The sequence below is a fragment of the Curcuma longa genome, chromosome 6 (genome assembly GCF_044706935.1).
Source record: "Curcuma longa cultivar G26 ecotype Majalengka, Jawa Barat chromosome 6, ITB_CL_G26_1.1, whole genome shotgun sequence".
Lineage (NCBI taxonomy): Eukaryota > Viridiplantae > Streptophyta > Magnoliopsida > Zingiberales > Zingiberaceae > Curcuma > Curcuma longa.
In genome coordinates this window covers 8,140,910-8,165,088 of record NC_133866.1, presented here as the reverse complement: position 1 = coordinate 8,165,088, position 24,179 = coordinate 8,140,910, and the positions used below count along the sequence as shown (strand labels likewise).

The following is a 24,179-nucleotide window of genomic DNA, read 5'->3' as shown; positions in this document are numbered from 1 at the left end:
CTGGCTCCTAATGTCATGGTCGGGAGGCGTCCTTTTCGTGGTCGTTGATGTGAAGCTCAGATTGTCGTCTAAATGAGCACACCAACTTAATTAATACCGAATCCCCTAACTAAAGTAGTATAGGGTAACTCGAGTCGTCTCCTAACGATTGTAGACAGTATATGGTAATTCTAGGGGTTATTGCAATTGGGAATTTGAATTTTCTTTTGGATTGGACGGGGGGGGGGGTTGTATTAAGTTCTAAATCATCTAAACAATGGAAAGAACACTAAGCATTAACAACAAATTGCATTAACAAAGTAGAAAAGTGCATCAAGTAAATAAGTACATCAACAAAGTAAACAAGTGAAAGCTATGGACAAACAACATCCAAAACTGTAAGAGGAATTTAAACAAACACTTGACATGCCAAAAATCTAATCTATGCTCAGAAATGATAAATAGAGTAAATCTAATGACTTTCCCTAGGTCCTTGGCCGGAGGTGGATGCGAAGCGACAAAAACTCCACAAAAGATGTGGCGAAGAAAGGAGTCCCTAACTTCGATACAAGCCCCGTGGTTGATGCGGAGGGTGAGATGAGGTGGTGGGGAAGGAAATCCCCTCAACTCCTCGATGGATGGAAGGTGGCCGAATTGAAGAAGAGAAATCCCCTTGCCTTCTTTCTGTGGCGATGGAGGGAGATGAGAGTGAAGATGGCGGTGTGAAGAAGTGAAGGTGGCGGCTAGGTCAAGTCCCAAGGTGAGAATGAATCACTCCAAGCAATGCCAAGCTCTTTTCTCTTCATCCTAGCCTAGCCCAAGATGCTCACATGACCCTCTTGAACTTGACCCGATTTCATGGCCCTTTAGGTATCTTACAAAGACACATAGAAAATGTTAGATTCAATCCAAAATTTGTAGAAATAATCAATATAATCCAAAATAAGTTCCTACTCGTAAAATATGTTAATACTCAATAGTTATACAACGAGAGGATCAAAATCTCAAGTATTAGGGCCAAAATAAACTATAAAAATGAGTGTTATCAATTCCCCCACACTTATTCTTGCACGTTCCGGGCAAGCAAAGAAAACAAACATCTCCCTAAGTAACTCATATCAATGCTTCAAAGAAAGTAAAAGGTAGTTACTTAGGACTATCAATCAAGGCATGAAGAGATCCAATCCATACATGTAATCCTCATAAGGTATATAGTGGTACTCTCACTCTCAATAGCATGTATGTAAATGGAGTTCCCACTCAATGCAACTCATGATGTTTCACTACCATATGCTTACATGTCTCTTACTTTCCACCACTATAAACACAAGTATCAATGACTCCAAAGACTTATCATCTTCATGAAGAACAACTCACGCATGCAAATCACAATGAAGCTCAAGAAAGAAAGACATATAAAGAGATGACATGAATGTGAAAAAAGAAGACATAAAATAATGAACTATTATGATGTTAAATGTGCCTATTAATAGTGCTTACAACTCTCATCCTCCTCCCTTGGATGCGCATTTAAACTACTAATCATCATCATCACACTCACACTCCACTTTTAGAAAAAAAAATTGCACAACATATCAATGATTTTATTTTTCAACAAAATTTCTTTTCAATGATTTTTTTTTCTATTTTATCATTTTTTTTGTTTTTGGAATTTTTTTCTTTTTTTTGAATTTTGTTCAACTAATCTAAAGAAAATAAAAAATCTATCTACAAATCATGATATGATGTGCTGTCCATTCAAGTCTCTCAACAACACCAACTAAATCTTTGTACATAAAAATATGATTTCAAAGACAATAAAGCATGGTTCAATCATGGTGATCAAGCACGACTCACTCATGCTATCAATTATATGTAGCTTCAATTTTTTTCTCAGCCACTTATCCTCATTTTTTTTTCAACCACATCTCCTCTATGTGTGTACATCTCCCCCACACTTAAAATTTGACCATCTCGTATAATAAATTCAACAAGATAACAGTAAATTATTTCAGTCAAGGTATACCAAGAGGGTCACATATAGTAGGGGAAAAAATGCAACTATCAATGAAGTAAAAGAAGAAGGTATTTATACAAAGAGAAGATAGCATAACAAGTTCTAGAGTTCCAAAAGTGTAGATAAGATAGCCTTCATCATCATCATCACATAACTTATGATATTATGGTCTCAAAAAGAAGCATAGCAAGTTCTAGAGTTCCACAACATGAGTACATATTACACAACAAGGAGAAAAATGGTTAAATCCTCACTAGGTGTATAAAATCATCAAGTAAAGTCAACCAATTAGAATCCATCACCACACTAATGACCATATGCATGGAAAGTATCTAAGCATGCCATAGAATCCAAAACATGATAATCAAACTTAACTAACTTTCACATCCCCTAAAAATGGTACAAACACTCAAGGATGAAACCACAATTATTAACACTACGTGTAAATGAAAAATCAAGAATGCTACTCACACAAACATAAATGCAAACAAACAAAACAACTAAGCAAGAAAATAAAGAGAAGAAATGAATGAACTCCCCTCAAGTTGGGTAGATGGGGTTATTGAGCTTTTCTTGTTCCAATATCGTATGCACAACTCTATCATGAAATTTCTTTAGACAGTGTCCATTCACTTTAAAGGTCCTCTTATTTCCTGTAACTCAATCACTCCATGGGGAAAAATATGAATAGTATAGAAAGGACCTTTCCACCTGGATCTCAATATACCTAGAAACCATTGGAGTCTAGAGTTATATAACAAAACCTTGTCACCTACTTGAAATTTCTTCTGCAGTGTATGTTTAACATGATATGCTTTAGTCTTCTCTTTATAATTCCATGAGTTATCGTAGGTTTCAAGTCTTAGTTCCTCTAATTCTTGTATCTTTAATTTCCTCTCAACTCCAACGAGATCCATATCCAGGTTACAACAATTGAATGCCCAGAATTCTTTGATCCACAACATGTGATGCTTAAGTGGTTGCCTTAATGGGTTCTTGTCCTCCTCCAAGAAGATTTTATGCACACAAAGAGAGGGGCTGAGGCCAGGAATATCTGTAATGGTCTATTCTATGCCTTTTTGATACTGCCTCAGAAGATTCAATCTTTCCTCTTGATCTGCCTCCAAGTTCTCTGCAATGAAGACTGACTTTTTCCCCAAGTAGACATACTTCAAGTGATCTGGTAGGGACCTTAATTTTTCAGGACATGTTTTCAATATAGAGATCCCTACACAAGCATCAACAACATCATCAGTGACACAAGAAAAATCATTATTTGTTATTATTGATTATATTTATTAGAATAAATCTCATAGAATAGATCCATAAAACTCCTATATAAATAGGGACTTGTATCTCTTTTATTGAATAAGATTTCTTTAATTATTTCTATCATGGTATCAGAGCCCAGAAATTAGGTTTTCTATTTTTCTCTGTGCCGGCTTCGTTCCTCGCGCGAGCGCGGCTTCGTTCCTCACGCGAGTGCGGTTTCTTTCCCCTATTCCTGCCCGCGTCGCGCTTCTCACCCAGTTATCTCAGAGTTGGTATCCATCTCAATCAAGGAGGTATCTGTATCACATTCTAACTCATGAAGCTTAAAAAGTCCTGCTATTTGGGGGAATGACGCTGGCACTGCCTCTGGTTCTGGCTCTGATACTGGCACTAGATTTGATGGATTTGATTCTGTTTGTGATTCATGCTCCATGTCCTGATCAGATACTGAGATAAGTGTCTGAAGTATGGGGTCTGGAATAGTTTTACCACTTCGAAGTACAATAGCGCTCTCATCCCCTATGGGATTCAGAAATGACTGAGATGGTGACGATGGTAGCTGATTGGACCTCTGAGATTGAAGCTGACTGATAATAGTAGCTATGTGAGTCATTTGTCTTTCCAAGTTTTCAAAGGCAGTGATAGGCCTCTGTTGATTTTGTTGAAGTTGTTGCATCATGTCCTTCAGCTCTTGTCTGGAAGGGTCTGGATGATTTGGTCCAGGAATGTTGGGACCTGTGGAGGCTCATACTGAATTGGATTATTTTGAAATTCTAGCGGCCTCTGAAAGTTTGTTGAATAAGACTGGAATGGTTGTTGTTGTGCAAAGTTGGGCTGTTGTTGTGCAAAATTGGGTTGCTGTTCAAAATTATTTCTGTATATCAGATCTGAGTAATCCCTCCATCCAGAATTGTAGGTAAACGACCTAGGGTTGTTCTGATATTGAGGGTTGCTCTGATACATGTTTGATGCTGCCACCTAATCTGGGAAAGAAAATCCTTCATATGGTTATAGTGAGGGGTAGATATCAGTTAAATGCGTTGCACTATCACATATTTCACAAAATCACATCGGTTGAGTTGCTAAGCCATGAAAATTCTGGGACTGTCAACTCTCTGATCTACGCTTTAAATCCACTTCAGGTTCAGGATATTGGATGTAAGAAGATTGATAAGCAAAATCTAATACCCCGAGAGTGCTGTTTTTGTAATTGTAATTGTTGTAGAATGCCATGTTGTTGATTACTGAATTCTTCTGGGTTCTTTGTAAAGTGTGGAATGTTCTGATAATCTCTGGGTTGTCTTCAAGTAATAGCTCCTCAAATGTTCATGTCATGCACTATAGTCTCACCTGAAAGCAAGTATACAAACAAGACAACTAGGTGTAGAAACAATGCACAATAATCTCAAGTATAATAAGAAACAGAAGTACCAAATAATTTTTTTAATTTTTGTGACCACCACAGTAATAAAAGTAAATGAAAATGAAACTGAGAAATGAAAAGAAATTTTTTGCAAAAATGAAAAGATAGTCTAAATGAAGGAATTTGGGCAAAAATGATCTTATTTCACGGTCAAAGGCGGTGAGTATTATTTCCTAGGCCGTTTTCTGTCAATATACCAAATTTGAGGTCAATCGGAGTCAAAATGAACAAATCAACACAAACTAGCACTAATTGGACAGTTTTACCCCTAGCAAGTAAAATTCAAAGCAAACAATAAGAACAAGCTAGAATTACCCAAACACCTCTATCAATCCCCGGCAACGGCGTCAAAAATTGATGTGAAGCTCAGATTGTCGTCTAAATGAACATACCAACTTAATTAATACCGAATCCCCTAACTAAAGTAGTATAGGGTAACTCGAGTCGTCTTCCAACTATTGTAGACGGTGTATGATAATTCTAGGGGTTATTGCAATTGAGGATTTGAATTTTCTTTTGGATTGGACGCGGGGGGGGGGGGGGGGTTGTATTAAGTTCTAAATCATCTAAACAATGGAAATGACACTAAGCATTAACAAAGTAGGAAAGTACATCAAGTAAATAAGTGCATCAACAAAGTAAACAAGTGGAAACTAAGGACAAACAACATCCAAAATTGTAAGAGGAATTTAAATAAACACTTGACATGCCAAAAATCTAATCTATGCTCAGAAATGGTAAATAGAGTAAATCTAATGACTCTCCCTTGGTCCTTGGCCGGAGGTGGATGTGAACCGGCAAAAACTCTATAGAAGATGCGACGAAGGAAGGAGCCCCCAACTTTGATACAAGCCTCGTGGTTGATGCGGTGGGCGAGATGAGGTGGTGGAGAAGGAAATCCCCTTGACTCCTCGGTGGATGGAAGGTGGTCAGATTGAAGAAGGGAAATCCCCTTGCCTTCTTTCCGGTGGCGATGGAGGGAGATGAGAGTGAAGATGGCGATGAAGAAGTGAAGGTGGTGGCTAGGTCAAGTCCCAAGGTGAGAATGAATCACTCCAAGCAATGCCAAACTCTTTTCTCTATATCCTAGCCTAGCCCAAGTTGCCCACATGACCCTCTTGAACTTGGCCCGATTTCATGACACTTTAGGTATCCTACAAAGACACATAGAAAATGTTATATTCAATCCAAAATCTATAGGAATAATCAATATAGTCCAAAATAAGTTCCTACTCGTAAAATATGTTAATACTCAATAGTTATACAACGAGAGGATCAAAATATCAAGTATTAGGGTCAAAAATAAACTATAAAAATGAGTGTTGTCAGTTGTCCGAGTGCTCATGGGCATATAGTACTTTCTCTTGTGCTCGCTTCCTTCTTTAGTCGCTCGTAGTCGCATAGTTCCTCCTTTGCTTACTTTCTCTGCTTAGTGGGAGCGGTCACCGCTACGTGGGATAGGTTCTCTGCCGCTCAACGAAGCTCTCACGAATCTAATTTTGACTGCTTTATTAGCTATGCCGGACAATCTTTACTGCGAAATGAGATCACTTCCAAAGCAGCACCACTTTCTCACCTATAGGAGATAGAATTTCTTGCCAAAAGAATAAATTTCTAGAGCAACACTACTTTTGCTACTATATTGGACTCCGCTATCGCACTTGCCTCTTCTGATCTCATCTTCTTGTCCGAGAACTCATAGCCGCTAGCTATCTTGCTAAAAAAAACTCCGAAATATACTGAGGAGCAACTCTAAAAATCCGAGATAAACAAGGTAATCAAAATTCTAGTTAATTTAGTATCTAATAATATTTTGTGTAAATTAGCCAGATATAAGACTGTCGAGGATTTATGGAGCAAGCTTGCCAAGTTTCATAAAAGTCCATCACCAGTCAAAGAAGAAAATGAAGATGAGTCTGAGAAGGAAGACTCATGGGCTCAAGAATTGAAAAACTTGGAGATTGAGAGACACTCAATTTCTAAGATGGAGAATGAAGAAAAGTCTACCTCAAGGATTGAGGGGGAGAATAAATCAACAACTTCATATCAAGATGAACCGTCAATATCCAGAGTCAATGAGGAAGCTTGTACCACCTCTATGTGTGGAGAAAGCTGAATTCATAAAGGTAAAACAAATTCAATTTATAAAAATAAAGATTATATTATGTGTTTTAAGTGTAAAGAAAGAGTATTTATAAGAGCAAATATCTCAAATTGATGAAAAAGAAGGTTCAAGTGACACCTAAGACGAAGGAGAAGCCAAGAGAAGTTAGCCCTGTGATATAAAAGAGCAAGGAGCACATAGTGATCAAAAAGGACATTATTGGAATCAATGTCCAAAGGGAGAATCCGACTAAGAACAAAGGAGGAAGTTCAAAGTAAGGGAAAACTCTTAAGGTATTATTTAATAATTCAATTCCCTTGTGCCATGATAAAAAGCATGCTATTATCATGAAAATAAAAGGCATGATAAATTCAATGATAATTTTAGGTCATATCATGCTAGAACAACCGCACCTAAGGATAGAAAGGTAGAAAATAATATAGGCAAGAACTTTAAGCAATTTAGACATAGGCCTAAAAAGAAAAATATCCAACGTAATCATGAAAAATCAAAATTTGAGGATTTAGAGATTGGAAATTATGTCTTGAAGTCAAAACTAAATAAGTTAGAAAAGACCCTTATGAAGATGAAAAATACGTTCAAATGGTCAAAAAAATAAGATTTAGGTTTTGGTAGACAAGAATCATCTAAGGGCAAAAAAGATTTGGGATAAAAATTGAAGTCTAAGGAAAGCATGGGTTCATATCATAGAGTTCTATATAACTATAGAATTAATCCTAAACCTAGGAGTCAAGTCAATAAGGGAAATTATCCCTAGAGTTAACCTTGATTATACAATAATGATTGGGGCTTTTAAGAGACTTAAGAGAGTCATTAGGAAGGTATTTAGGAAAGTTATTGTTTGATCGATAAAGACGAGAGAAGGGGGTGAATCTTATATTAAAAACTTTTCTTTTTAAGGTCTTTTCGAAATCAAAGATCATAGTGGAGAATAAGAATATCACACAAGGTATTTTACTTGGTTCACAAGTCTTGTCGGATTGCTACTCAAAGGCCTGTCCGATGCTGGACTATCTCGATAGGCAAATCACTAACATCCTCCTTCTGAAAAAATTTTTCGACAAAGAGGAGAGGATTACAAAAATATAGGAGATTGTAGCATCAATACAATTCTCCTAACTAGAATGCAATAAAGGAAAATATATCGACAACACAAGATGAATGTTGATGTAGGTTGTTGGTGACTTCCACGGCTTGCTTGTACGAATGATGATTTGAAAGCTTGAGATTGATGTTGAGCCTTGAAACTTGTGCCTTCTTTTATAGGTCTACTTCGGTCGCCTAGACAACCTTCTGGATGACTCCACCTCAGCGTGTCGATTTGGATATTCTACTTATTGATTTGGAAATATAGTCCTTTCGGTCGCTTGTATTTATTTGAGTGTCTGGACATCTGATCGTCTCGGTTTTCTTCTAGATGCCCCCAACACGACCTTATCTGTTCCGACTTGCCAAAAGTGCTATCTAGGTGCTTAGAAATGATCCGTTCGCTTGGACTTCTAGTCACCTGGAATTTATTCAATCGTTTGAATTTGTGCAAAACCAAATTAGTTCACAAACAATATAATATCGTTTCACAGTCATCAAACTATCTGATCTCGATTTAGAAATCTCCCATAGCTTCTTTGGTCAGATCAATGCCTAAGATTGTCCTAACTAGGACATGCCCTTTCTACTTCACTCTTGGAGCTTGTCAAATATCTGGTCCAGCTAACATATTTAGACTTCTCCTTCTACTCGGTGTCTGATCGTCCTAACTTACTAAAGCTTTCTTGCAATACCAAATTAGCACAACATCAATAATAGTAATGCAAAATAGTGTTGGTAACATTATATTTTGGTCGAACAAAATCCACTCGGTCGATCGGAAAACTTGTTTCAGTCACACTTGCTTAGAGTTCACTCCTCCAAGACTTCTTATTACTTAAGGTTCACTCTCAGGATTTTTTATCTTGTTTAGAGTTCACTCCTTTAAGACTTTTCATTACTCATGGTTCACTCCCTTAGGGTTTTTCTTCTTACCAAGCATTCGGTCACTCTTGATTTGTTTGAATTTTTTTCTTTGTCAACCATCTGGTTAACTTTGACTTGGCTGGACTTTATCCTTGCTAGTCATCTGGTCAACTTTGACTTGACTATACTTCTTACTTGACTAGGTCAACCTTGATCAGACTCCATTAAATATGTTGTCAAACAAACATCAAAACCTTAGAGGTCGATTACACCAACAATTATCCTTAGTGAGTACCTAGTACACCCAAGGAACTCCAATAAATACTAAGTTCCAAAGAGTATGATCTCTTCACACTAGATGAGTATAGGGTGTGTTAATTCTAATTGGAAGGGTAGTTAACTCAACCATGGTGAAGTTGACATTTTAAAGGTATTGTGATATCTTGAAGATGAAATTTTAAATCTTATCTTGGAATATTTCTATAGTTTGCCAATAAAAATTGAGTTCTTAAGTTGATTTAAATTGGCAAAATATGATAGAATTCAAATGTGTGTCAAGTTTGAGATTTTGACACACTTGAGGGAGGTAGGGCCTACCTATGCCAAATCGTGTATTTAACATATTGATTAGTTGATGAAATTTAGATGAAAAATCTAGTAATTTACTTTGTGTTATAACTACCATACTTGTGTGCCCTATCACATACTATGATATCATATCATACATTCATATTGTCATGAAAAATGATACATGTCATATCATACATACATCTTTTAAGTTATAATAGATTTCTTTTTGAAGTTATGCATTTGATGTATGTTATGCTCATTTACATGCATTATTTCAATTATTTATAATTAAGGACAAAAATAACACTAGTTGACATCCTAAGTAGGATGGTTAATTTGAAAATGCCTAGATAGAGATGCATGATTCTTAGTTTTAGGAAAAAATCAACTTGATATCTCACAGAAATCATAGGATGACTTGTGTATGTATTGAGACACACTAGACACAGGTGAGATGTTAGAATGATGAACTAAGTTCAAGATGTTGATTTGATACATCAAAATGAACTTGAGTTTCATTAAATCAAATGGATTTTACATGACCAATCATAGAGTACTAGTGATGTGTATTTAGCTCATAGATCATGATTAGAAATTGATTTTGAAAATGATTTCAAAAGTATTTTGGAAAACTTAGTGAAGTCTATCTGTTGATAGGAATCACTATTGATTAAGTTGATACAAATATTGAAGTTTTAAATAGTTTTTCAACTTTGTATCATTTTTTGAAATAAGATGTATTATCATAGAAAATTATTTTTCTCTAATAGTATTGGACATAAGTAGCGTCTGTATGAAATTTCATAATTTTTCGAAAATTATGAAATTACTTATGTATTTCTGAATTTCGATCGTAATTTAAAATTGCAGTTTTAGACACAACAATCGATTACTGTCAATTATCAATCGATTGCTACATGTATCAATCGGCTGTTATCAGTTTTCAATCGATTGATAGTTGTATTTTTTATTGAAATTAGTTTATTTCAGTCAGTTAAGTTCACAATTAGGTTATTTAACTATCCTTGATCCTCTAATATACTTGGATGAGTATTCAAAGAGGTTTTTCTTGATGAAAATGAAAAAAGGATGTTAAAAAGGGTAAGATGAGGAATTAAAGAGGAGGTTTAGATTCAAGGTTGAATCTTTAACCTCATGACTTGGATTTTAGAATTTCCTAAAGGTTTAGGATCTCAAAATCATTGTTGGTGCAATGATTGAACATATAGAATGTTTTGAGGAGGAGGTTCACCTTAAAAGCATGATTTCGATATGTAAGGGGGAGATGAAGAAATTCAAGAAAGGAAGAGAATTGAGAAATTAGTGAATGGATAAAGGATTGTATGCCCAAAGTAAAGCAATGGAAGGTAAAGAACCTCCATTATGATGTAGGAAGTTAAGGATGGAATAGAAGAAGAAAGGATCTTTCGGGAGAGATTTTTGATGTGTTAAAAGGGGGAGAATGTAGAGTTTAAGTTGGGAAATCCTTATTTATGCTTTGGCGTGAGAAGGATGAAGAAGAAAGTTGAGTTAATGAGTTAGTCTAATTTAAACATCTTGTCAAACATACAAAAGGGAGAGATTGTTAGTACAATCGACCAAAGGTCAAAGTTGACCAGTTTGACTAAGTTCGTTTTGACTCGAGTTGGATTTCAATATTTGATCAATATGTTAGTTAGATGTCAAGTAGATCAAGGCTAACTGGATACTTGACGGTGAAGGAGAGTAAAGTAGGTTAAGATTGATTGAATACTTGACGATGAAAAAGTTCAAGTGGGTCATAAAGGATCGAACACTTAGCATAAGATAGGAAGTCCAAGTGAGTCACGGTTGATTGGACACTTATCAGATAAGAGGAAGTCCAAGTGGGTAATGGAGGATTGACTACTTGACACGTGATGGAAAGTCCAAGTGAGTTATGATTGATCGGACAATTAGCGATGAGAGAAGTCCTAATAGATCATAATTGATCGAATGTTAGGCATGAGACGAGAAGTCTAACATGTCAAGGAAGATCGGATGTTTGACAATGACAAAGTTCCAATAAGTCTTGAACATTAGACAACGGAAAGTCTCAATAGGTCAAGGGTGGTCAGATGTTGAGCAAAGGAAATCTTGGTAGGGTGAGATCAATCGGATACCAAGCAAGGCACAATTTCAACTTTGAAAAGACTGAAATTAGGGTTAACAATCGATTATCAAGAAGTAGCAATCGATTGGTAAACCTTAGACCCCAAAAAAAAGGGTTTACTATGTGATAACAATCGATTGGTGTCAAGCAAATCGATTACTAAGATGTAGCAATCAATTGGTAAACCATATTGAGCAAACAAAAGCTACCTGAATCGACTGATCTATTTGAATGGGCACTGCCAATATATTGGTGCAATTGATTGACAGAATGTGTCGAGTGAACAGAAGTTTGCCAAATCGATTGACTAGTTTGATTGGAATGCCCACCAATTGATTGATATTCAAATTTCAAGATAATCTTAGCCGTCGATCTGGTATTAGTGATCGTTAAACGGGCAGTCAACGGTCAACAATCGATTGGTAAGTAATGTTAATCAATTGGTAGGGTGAATCAGCCCAAACAACAATGTTATAAGTAGAGTTTTGCTTGAAGGAGTGCCGATTCTTGGGGGTTTTGGAGTAAAGTTGATGTAGGAGGATTTGTTGGATTTTTTTATTATTTTATAAATTATTATTTTGAGTAATTTTCAGGATTTTTGATAATTAGGTATTTTTGGTAATTCTATCTTTAGTATTTTAGAATTTTGAGTCCGTTTAGGATTTTTAGGATTTAGAATCTGTTAAGATTTTTTTCTTTCTGTTATGATTTTTTTCTTTCTTTTGGATCTTAGGGTTTTGGATTTATTTAAATAATTATTTGGGATGATGTTAAAGTGGATGTTTTTTGGTTTAATAATATTTTCGACAATGCCGTTTATTTTTCTATTTCCTAATATTCTTCCGAATCAACAAGTTTTAAAAGATTGATTTCGACGTTTGCAGTCGAACTAACGGAACTAATATAACCCACAGGGTAATTGCTATTTTGCCCGGTGTCAATTGGTATTAGTGTTCATCAGATCCAATTGAAGGTCATCGTGATCGTGGTCACAACAGGCAAGTTTCGATTAAGGAAGCTGAGCACCGTGGTTGTAGCATTTAGGGCGTGATGATGATTAACAGAGGCAAGTCGTAGAATTCTCTGAGCGTCTAGTGGCATGAGATCTTAAAGGTCATAAGTTCCCTTAAGTCTGGTTCCACTCTTGAAAAATTCTTAATTTCCAATCGAGAAGAGATATCCAAGTGCAAGTTTAGTTTCGAGGGATACAGGATCAACCGTCTTGCCACATACAATTTTTAGAGAACGCTTGCTCCGTAGCTCCTCTACGCCCCCCTTCCTCCTGCGGCGGCGGAGACAATCATGAGGATGCGAACATCGACAACATCGAGTACGACGAGTCCTACTCTCCCGATCATCTGATTACAGGAGACGGTGGAGACGATGACAAGATCGAAATATTTGGTGATTCAGTTTATGACGATGATGAGATGGATGATAGCGAATTTGATGAAGATGTCTTGGAAGAAAAGGATGATGACAATGAAGAATCTAAATTTGAAAGTGTTCCTGGAAGAGTTCGAGTGGCTGCAGGACTTAGGTCTCGCAATGTGGAGGAGCTGATAGCAGATGTTAATTTTGCAGAATGTGTTGTTTTGCTGCTTGAGCTCAAAAGGTTAAAGCTCCGTAAGAATAACTGGAATTCAGAAACTTATTGGTTTAATGAGGTGTAGACAGAATTTGCCTCACGAAAACGTGCATATGAAGTTGTCGCAATACCGGTTGTAGAGAGTGTTCTGGAAGGGTATAATGGAACAGGTATGGCCTATGGACAGACAGATACTGGGAAGACTTTTACTCTTGGAAGGCTTGGAGGAGAAGATACAGCTGCCCGAGGCATCATGGTACGTGCAATGGAAGACATTCTTGCAGATACATCACCAGAGACTGATTCTGTTTCAGTATCATATTTGCAACTTTATGTGGAAAGCATTCAAGACCTCATTCCTGCAAATGAGAACATTAGCATTGTAGAAGATCTAAAGACTGGAGATATTTCACTACCAGGCGCAACAAGTGTAGGAATTTGAGATCAAAAAACTTTATGGAATTCTTAAGAGTATGTGAAGCGCACCATTTTGCTGCTAATACGAAGCTCAACACAGAATCATCTAGGAGCCATGCTATTCTGATTGTATATGTCAAGAGGTCAATGACTAGAAGAATCGATGCTGATCACAGTTTTCATGGTGAAAATAGTGTGGCCACTAATTTGGTCTCATCGTTCAGGCAGCCCATTGTTAGAAAGAGCAAACTAGTTGTTGTGGATCTTGCTGGTTCAGAAAGGCCATGGAATCTAACGGTCCATTTTAGAGGATATCCAGGAGAAGTTTTGACACCTTGTGAAAGTGAAGAAATTATGAAATGGAGCTACATTAATTCACTAAAAGAGGCTGCATATGTCATCAACGGAAACAGTAAAAGTATCATGAATATGCCACAAGCAGATCAATTTGATGTTTGGCAGTCATTGGTAAAAGGTGACAGAGATGATTATCATCAAATCTCATCCATACTTAAGCTTGGGTGTTGGCGAAGATTGCATTCTTGATAGGGCATCATCTTCTCAATCACGATAAGCTACTGATGAACTAGAGATTGTTGGATCTAATAGACCAAGTAGACTTCCTGTACGATTATATGTTCGGATTGTTGATTAAGATATTGAATATTTTGAAGATGTGTTGACTCTTGATAATTGGGACAGTATTTCCTACATAAACAAAGCAGTTGTGATTCACAAGGAAGGAGGCAATTACATGACATTAAAACATGCATTGAGAAATATACTTCGAGAAATGTTAGGTGAAGAAGCACCTACTAATGCGAATGAACTTATAGAACCAAGGAAGCTAATTCTGCCTACAGAGATTCAAAAAACACTTGTACGAAAAATGATTTAGTAGAAGAATCAACCTTTGGAAGACAAGGACCAAATAAAGCTACTCTAACATGCATCTCACAACAAACAATTACTGAGTTGATGTCATGTGATCTTCCTCCTAGGCTACCTAAATTTGAGGACACATTTTTTTCAACTTGAGGCAATTGATCTTTTTTATTATTTTTAGTAATTTTTAAGGTTTTTGGTAATTAGGATATTTTTGGTAATTTTTATCTTTTGTATTTTAGGACTTTGAGTCCGTTTAGGATTTTTAAGATTTAGAATTTGTTAAGATTTTTTTCCTTTCTGTTATAAATTTTTTCTTTCTTTTGCATCTTAGGGTGGTTTTTGGTCTATTTAAATAATTATTTGAAATGATGTTAAAGTTGATGTTTTTTGGTTTAATAATATTTTTGGTAGTGTTGTTTAATTTTCTATTTCTTGGCATTTTTCCGAATTAATAGGTTTTAGAAGATTGATTTCGACGTTCGCAGTCGAACCAATGGAATCAATATAGTCCGCAGGATAATCACTATTTTATTCGTCGTCAAAAGTGATGTTGCATTTCCGGACTAATCAAAGGCAATTTCAAGCAACAAGAAAGCATCCAAAGTAAGTTTTTCATTGTAAAGTCGTTTTTGATTTCATGTGTCTTTGTATTTTATTTTGTTATTGTGTTTGTAAGAAACTTGTTATAAGATGCTTTTTCGTCTATGAAGGAATTCGAGAAGGAAAATGATAGTAGGATAGTCATTAGGACTACGTCAAGCCTTGGACGTAGTCGTGAGATAATGAACCAAGTAAAATCAAGTGTGTTAGTGTGTTGTTTTGGGTGTCGAGTTTGATTTAAATTTTCCGTTGTGTATTCAAATGACGAGCACGAAATCGAGACGAAGCGAACTGAGTTATTCAACCCGCTCTAGCTTGCACCAATCCTTACAAATTATACCCATATATGTATTGTGTAAACTACAAGCTTAACATTATTTTAGTTATAATTTTGGGCTAAATTGATTATTTTTAACAAAAATATTATGTGACTAAATTTGGATGAGTACGAAAAATCTATGTTAATTTGTTAGCATGTTGCAGTTCATTTGTTACACTACCCTTTAATTTATTGGAATTTGATAGGTCCTGTAGCAGAAGACTTGTTTCACTGGCAAGCAACAATAATGGGTCCTCCAGATAGTCCTTATGCTGGAGGTGTTTTCCACATGACTATCCACTTTCCTCCTGTCTATCCATTTGAACCACCTAAGGTATCCTAAAAAAATTGCTAACTGCTTTAATTCATGATTTTGCCTCATTTACATGTCTTATTCTAGGGACAATTTCTAATAAAAACTCGGTTTGAATCATGGTTTAAAATTTCAAGCCTAATTGGAGTTTCAGTTTATGAGCAGAATGAAACGGTTTTGGTATCGTGTCATGCTGATGTGACTTTGATATATTTTTAAATATAAAATATATTAATTAAAAAATAATATTATAATATTTGATTACTTTAAATATTTATTATTAGGTTAAATTAATATTTTAAAAATTAGGATTGAATAAAAGTCAATATAGACATAATGATTAGAATCAAGTAGGTTTAAATTAATAAATTAAATTTATTTTAATCAGTTGGAGAAATTTTTTTTCCTATGTTTTTAAGGAGGAAAGGAATAAGAAAAAAATAAAAAGGAATTTTCCTTCATGTGTTTAAGGCTGAAAGAAATAAAAAAAGAAATTAAAATATAGAGAGGAAGGAAAAAGAATCAAGAGGGGAAAGAATTAATCATTAAAAAATCAAAAAGGAAATAATAGTAAAAAAATTAAAAAAACATTTAAAATTGAAAACAAAAGCTTAGCGGCCTCGTGCGACCATTGCGGGCTTGCGCGAGGCCTCTGTGCAACCATTGCAATCTTGCGCGAGGCCTTCATGCAGTAGTGAGTTTTCGATTTTTCACCGAAACAATACAGTTTCGGAATTGTATCATATCATACTAATATAATTTCAGTACTTTTTTTAAATATAAAATATATTAATTAAAAAATAATATTATAATATTTGATTATTATAAATACTTAGTGTTTGGTTAAATTAATTTTTTAAAATTTTGGTTTGAGTAAAAGTCATTTTAGGATTAAGGAAAGTCAAGATATAATGATTAGGATCAAGTAGGTTTAAATTAAATTAAATTAAGGAATTTTTTCCTATGTATTTAAGGAGGAAAGAAATAAAAAAAAATTTCATGTGTTTAAGGATGAAAGGAATAAAAAAATTAAAATACGAGGAGGAAGGAGAAAGAATTAACTAGGAAAAAATAAAAAAGAAAAGGAATTAATAGTTAAAAAATAAAGTAAAAATTTTAAATTTGAAAAAAAAGTCAGCGAACTTGTGCGGTCGTTGTGATCTCGTGTGAGGCCTCCGCGCAGTCGTAGAGTTCACATGAGGCCTCGGCACAACCATGGGGCCTCGTGCGAGAATTCAATGCGGCCGTAGGGCCTCGGGGGTCGTGTGAACATAGGTGTCATGGCAATTAGCCAGCGGAATGATAAATTTTGTATGTGCCGCCTAATATGACACAAGATTTTAAACCATGGTTTGAACTACCATTCTTTATTTGACAATATTTCACCAATTATTATAGTATGACATAGCAAGTATGTTCCATGATGAGACATACAAGGTCACTATGTTAAACATATAAAAAGGGGTTTATTTGACATGTACATGGCACCACCAAATTTATACTTTAAAAGGTATAAATTTCTAAGATTGTTTGGGATGTGTGGGGGATGTTATAGTTTCTAGTTGACAACTAGCGATTAATGAGCATTCAATAATTGCCCAACAAGGGAAAAAGGACTCCCCTTGCAATAGAAGGGTTCGTTTCATTTTACCCTTGGAGTTTACCAACTTCTTCATTTTGCCCCAAGTAGCAAAGAATTTCCATTTTACCTCCTATTAGTTACTTACAAATTCATTCCACTTTTCCTAGTTTAACACCGTTCTGTCAGAGCCAATTATCATAAGAATTACACTATTTATAGAAGTAAAACCATCCTATTAGGCCTAGGTTTCAAGTGCTTGCAAGACTGCATCATACAGGACTTGGATGCCTCACTCTCATTCTCACGTGAATTGGCACACAGTATGTCACTCTCGCTCAAAGCAAACAAAAATCAACCTGCTGTTTGATCCTTTCTCAATGGCACTCATGAACTTGACAATGGCTGAACCATCTTATTTTTCCTGTTCTTCCTCTTCGTTTTCTTGTCTCTTCTTTTTGATGTTCTTTTCCTTTTCCTTCACTTCCATCACTCATCTTGTTGGCACGGTTAACTGTACTGATCTGCATCATGTTAAAAAGTAAACTTGGAGGGAAAAGTGGAACCTTCCCTAGCTTATTGAAATAAATCTAGAACCTATTAAGAATTTATCACATATTAATTAACCTCAATTTTTCAAACTTAATACAGAGCTACAGATAACGAATGTAATTGTATTCTTGTTAATCACATTTCACATTAACATGATGAGAAGGGGTCTCCTGTTCCAAGTTCAAAGTTGGGGTAACCCTATAGCTAAATTTTCATCTTGGAGCTTTACATAGATTACTACTCTGACAGAAGAAATACTTTTTTATGACATATATCTTTGTTTGTTATCAAGATACCCAAAGTATTCATAGTTGTATTAGTAGTAGCTCTAGAATCAATTATGTGATGATTGATTAGGTACTTTTGTATCCTATTTTATTATTAATAAAGCGGTAAAGTTTAGTTATTATATGTACTTTATATTCGTGCCAAATAACTAAATATAATAATGTCCTTGAGTAGTAGGTTCTAATCTACATCATATCAATTAGTTGAATTGATAGTGAGATGATGTAGAGAATATTACTGTTAATTATTCATAGTCAAGTATTAATATTCAAGAACAATATTAATGCATTGAGACTAGCATGTAAATCAATTGATGACTTGATCTCATAAATCATGGATATGTGATATCATATTGACACATGGGTATATGTTAGATAATATATACTGAATTAACCCACCATGAGAAAGTTTCATGGATTGTTATATGAGTGTCATAAATTTTCTCATGTGACTATTGGTATGAATAGTCTTTAGACTTGAAGTCACTATAGTTCCCTACATAAAGAGTTGTGTATTTTGATATCGTCAAACGTCACCCATAACAGGGTGGACTATAAAGACGATCACTGGGTATGCAACAATTTATGCGGAAGGATGTGAGTGATGTAGATGAGATTTATTCCTCCTATATGACGAGATTGATGTCTGTGGGCCCCTTGATCGAGTAAGACTACTAAATGCATGACCACTCTCAAACAAGTCAATATGAGATATTGAGCTTATTTGCTTAAGTGAGTTTATTCAGGGATCAAGAAACACAAAGATTGATATCGAGGATGACACGGTCTATGTCTTATTGATCAATCTAGATATCGAGGATAGAAGGGCATCATCATACATTATAGTAGTCACAGAAAGGTTAGGTCGGATCTTGACTTTCTCGTCACTTGGGTAGCAATGATGCATTGTTAGATGCCGCTCATTGCTTATGTGTCTAAAGCGGTTTAAATACATTACCAACGTTACGAGAACCTATTGGGTCACACACAAAGGACACAATGTTTTGAAAATTGATTGATTTTAGTTTGACTAAAATATGATCTGAATTGGATTAATTGAGTTATACTCAAGTGAATCCAATTGGATTATGAGATTGGGTCTAATTTGAGTTAGACTCATTTAGATTAGACTCAACCAAATGTGAATGAGATATTGATTCATTAAAATGTTTAATGAATTAATAATAGAGGAAGACCAAGGATTTTTCTCTTCATATTCATAGTTGGATGCTCCATAAATAAAGCAGAAAGAGCTTCTTGATCCAACTTTGATAGAGAATACTTGGTTGTCCTAGTTACTGTGGTAATCTTTTGTAACTTAGTACCAAGCTTTGATTGCTGCACCAATTTGGCTATTACAGATGCCAACTTGCTCATTGTGCCAATATCAAGAGAGAAAAAAGAACAGCATCTAATTTGATTATCTCTGCAGTGTGATTGCATGAAGTGTTGGGCATAAACAGTTTATTTTAAAATATGATATGAATTCTTGAGCATCATGCCTTGTTTACTGTTTATGCAGGTTGCATTCAGGACAAAGGTCTTCCATCCAAACATTAACAGCAACGGTAGCATTTGCCTTGACATTTTGAAGGAGCAATGGAGTCCTGCACTGACCATTTCCAAGGTTATTGATTTTGACAATTTTCATAGTCACATGTTGCTGTAGATAAAAAAAAAATTGTTTAGCCCTTGACCTGAAACTCAAACTTGTCCCATAACAACATTTTACTCTACTTTTATCAAGCTTCAGATGCAATCAAGCTTTAAGCAGGATTTGAGGTTGAATTGTTAAAATATGTACACTGCCACTAATTGGAAGTTGCGTTGATATCATGTAGGATTCAACTGAAGCTCAAGTTTCATTCTGGAACCTAATTTTAAATTAAAAATCTGTCATATTCGATGAGTCTGGATGTGAAGGCTTCATCGATTATCACAATCACCAAGCTTATAAATGAACATGTTGTTAGTTAGTTAGTTAATCATTAGCACATCTAACAACATTATATAAGAATTTGTTCTAAGTATTTATTAGCTTGCTCATGAGTCTGTATTATGATCCAATGAGCTCGTTCATGAGCTTAATAAGGTCTTATATATATTTTTTAGCTTCACTTGTGTAGCTAAGCTGTTGCGTGGAGTTTGGACGAGCCTTCCTTAGTTAACCTCAGAGTCACTGGCTAGCCGCATAGCTCATTTTCACCTCCAGCTTTATACCTAATCTTTAGACTGTCTGACTTTATATCAATTTGCTTACCGATTGTTCCAGGTACTGCTATCCATCTGTTCTCTTCTGACAGATCCAAACCCAGATGATCCGTTGGTCCCAGAGATTGCCCACATGTACAAGACTGATAGGAACAAGTACGAGGCTACTGCAAGAAGCTGGACCCAAAAGTATGCTATGGGGTAGTAACTTTGTTAAGGTTGTCTTTCTGACTTGGACATGAAAGTCACTCTTATTCACTAGAATGAAATTGTTGTGTATGTAATCGGGTGTGTTATTTCCTCAAGGAGGATCTCAAATCTGCTATCTATGAACAGGGGTTTAATTAAAAAGAACTTCTTGCACCATATGCTTTGAAGAAGAAGATTTCTTGCCATAACATGTAGGAACTTGTCTCCTTTAAAAAATGGTAGTGATGCCAAAATTCCTACAAGGAGTACTAGTAGAATATCTATGCCACATTTTATGGTGTCTTGCTGCCCTTCTGAAAATTCGGATGTCTGAAGGAAGCAATTTTGACAGGCTTTTGCAGTTACTTCGGGTATAATTTCTTAGGTTTGAGTTTGAGATAGTGGGCATTAATATTTTTTCATGGGATTTGACTTTGAATATTTTGGAGTTCAATAACTAATTAGGACATTAGGACTCTGTCCATCTCCATAAGTAACTACAATAATGACTTGTAATGACAACGTGTTCTTTCTCTCGTAGATTGAGTCTATATTGTTTGTTAGTTCAACAATAAAAGAAGTAATATATCTTCATGGACAGTGGGCATTAATATTTTTTTTATGGGGTTTGACATATTCGTTGTGAGTTGCATGATCAGGTCACGTATACCTCGGTCATCTTCTCAAGTAGAGGGAATAATTACGACGATAGGTGCACCCCTTGATCTAAGATGTGTTTACTTTGCAGGTCGTCTCAACCATTTTCGATGCTTTAGATTTTTTTTAAAACTTTTATATATATATATATATATTCCTGTTGAGATCTGCACCAGGGAGCTTCGACCGTCTTCTTCAACACCAGGATCTCAAAAGACTATGAAGGGATTGGAGAGAAGAACCTGCAAGCACCACGAAGAAGATGAGAGGGAAGGCCAGGAGTGTCCTGGCGCGACCACTCCGATGTTTAAGTCAGTATGGGAGAGAGGAGGAAGGAAAACTTAGAGAAAGAGGGCCTAGAAGTGAGATTGCATACTTCCCTCCGGTAACTAACTGACCTCTTATATGGTTTGATGATCTTAGGTCACATCAGGGATGTGACTAAAGTCCCATCGTCGTTAGGGATGTGTCAGAGAATAGGGTATAGTCCATACTGACGTCCCATCGCTGCCTTGCATTTAAGGAAGTGCACTTCGATATCTTTTAGAGATTTGCCATGATGAGCTGTAGAAGTGTCAGGCGAACATTCGTAACCGTATGATGGGGGAGTGATCTTTCCCATGATTAGAATAGGCTGGTGATGTGGAGGGTAGGGGGGATCTGACCCGGCTCGGCCCTATACCTGTGTGCTATCGGGTTGGATAGAGAGATCTTTAAACATGTGACTCGGTTCGATCCCTGGGGACATCAGTTCGGGAAAGAGCTCGAGCCGAGTGGACCCTCTCGAGAATGCTGTGGATGACATGGGCGGCTACGAGCCGAGCCGTCTGGATCCACCCGGACAGCTCGATAGTGTTTTCATAGAGAAGGAGGACCGAAGAGCTCTTGTTGAAGCGTTGTGAAGAAGCGGGATCCAGTATAGGCACTATCCGAGCCGAATGAGCGGGATGCAACTCGACACTAGCGTCTCGACGGGGTAACATTCGTGACGGTTCGACTTGGTGGTTTCGTAGGACTCGACTCGGTCCATACGTCCGGTCCCGAACTTCGCACCCGACATCTTCCGTCTGATATCAAAGTTTAAAAAATTAATATTAATATTAATCGGATCCAATCCGGATTATTATTTAGGAGCCCATTTAATCAATGAATCGGTGGTTAACTGGTTCGATGAATTTTTTCTATATAGATGAAATTTTATTTTAAAAAAATTCCATTGACAGAACTCAAATCTGGATCTCTCATATAAAAGTGAGTATTCTAATTAATTAGACTATAACCATTGATGTCCTTATATGTTAAGTTAATTATTTAATAATTAATTAATAATTTTTTTATTATATTACTATTTTTAATAGTTGGAAGAAGAAAAATACACTAAATAATTATTTCAACTCTATAATAATTCATTTTTACTAGTGTGATTTAAAAGTTAAAGGGAAAGAGTAAAAATAATTTCAATCATTAGGGTTTTTTAATATTTTTAACGCTTGAGATTATTTGATCGTTTTTTATCAATAGCTATGATTTAATGTTCGTTATTCATCATAAACCCAAGGTTCTGAATCATGAACTGTAACTGGTTCATCTAGACAACTTAATTAAGTGTAAATCTTTTTAGACGTTTAAAGTTAAGATTCGATCTGTCATGAATTATTGAATCAATATTTTCAAACCGTTGAACTGGTTATTTCAAATCATCGAAATGTCGATTTTGAACTGTGATTGAGTCCACTAAAGAATAGTCGATTAGGTTTTAAAAAATAAAATATATAATTAAAAAAATTAATAATAATAAATAAAATGATCTAAAATTAAAATGGATGTTTATTTAAATTAATCTAAAATTAAAAATAAATATTTTTTAAAATAAATATAAATAATATTAAAATATAAAAAAATTGGGGCTCCAATATTGATCCCTAGGCAGAAGGCCTTATGTCTTGAGCTGACACTGATACTTTAGATACTACGACAGATGTAGTATTAGTGTTCAAGGAATGAGAGTCTAGTTGTTGCAAGAGTTAGAATATTGTGTTGGCTTTGAGAAAATTAGGGATGGACCTAAGAATTAGAAGTGAAGTAGGCTTTCGATGTGGAAGGGGATGAGTTTTAATAGGCTAAATAAAACATTTATATAGGTGATTATAATTTTTTAATCGTACTATTAAAGAAGTACAATTGTGTATCTTAAATAATGCTGGGCTAAGTTTAGGATGGTCATTGTTCCTATTGAGATCGCCTGAAAGGCATGTCACCTGCCACCTAGCTAGCACGTTGACTATTGAGGGATGAGGAAGGGAAACGACGGGCTCACACGGTCGACACAAGCAAGGCTGCAAGAACAACAGGAGAGTGAGGATAGAGACCAAGGGTGCCCTGGCTCAATCGCTCCGACACTTAAATTAGTTTTTAATCAAGAGAGGGAAGAAGGAGCAAAGTAATGGAGGTCAATTGAGAGTATGTGGTGATCATACATACTTGCATCCGCGAGGGGCGAAAGTTATATAGACTTACAAGAGAGATGTCATATCGTGATTAAGAAAAATATCCTGTGTGGAGATTCTATTAGAGGAGATGCCCCATCGAAGTAAGGAGAGCGTCCCATCACTATCGTAGGAGCTAGTGAAAAGTCATGTCATTCATCATCATACTGCATCATCATGCCGCATTAACCGAGTAGGTTAACCATCATATCACATGATTGCCTATAACATCTTGACGGCGGCCTAGTTGACTGGGGGAAAGAAGTGGAGTTGGTTGAGTGTTAAGCAAGGCACTGAGGGAAGAGAGCCTAACCGATAGAGGGGGATCGACCGTCAGGTCTCGAGCTGAGCCGTCGAGTAAGGCGCTGGATCCCGACCTAAGGTGCCTTCGAAGTCGAGCCAGGGCGCTCGAGTTGCATGAAATACTGAGGTGAGGGGCAGTTGAGCTGGGGCATGAAACCTAACGCTTAGTCAAGAGTGGAAGCCCGAGCTAGTGCAATTTGATTTGAGTCATATGTCGAGTAGTCAGTGGCGGATGTACATAGGGGCCCGGGGGGGCCATGGTCCCCCCCCTCATTCGATTAATTAAATTATTCAAATATGGCTACTAATTGATGACTTAT

The 24,179-nt window shown here is 36.0% G+C and overlaps 1 protein-coding gene and 1 pseudogene across 1 annotated transcript in view; both read left to right on the top strand.

The window, feature by feature from the left end:
• LOC141830616 (ubiquitin-conjugating enzyme E2 10-like) overlaps positions 1-20,590 on the top strand; it is a 41,081-nt gene extending 20,491 nt beyond the window's left edge. Inside the window, exons 2-4 of the mRNA XM_074718020.1 lie at positions 15,489-15,616; positions 19,536-19,640; positions 20,286-20,590. Coding sequence (XP_074574121.1) covers positions 15,489-15,616; positions 19,536-19,640; positions 20,286-20,429 — 377 coding nt within the window. The 3' untranslated portion in view covers positions 20,430-20,590. The remainder of the gene's footprint in view (positions 1-15,488; positions 15,617-19,535; positions 19,641-20,285) is intronic.
• On the top strand, positions 13,515-14,513 carry LOC141831033 (autophagy protein 5-like; annotated as a pseudogene).
• Positions 20,591-24,179: the final 3,589 nt, after the last annotated feature.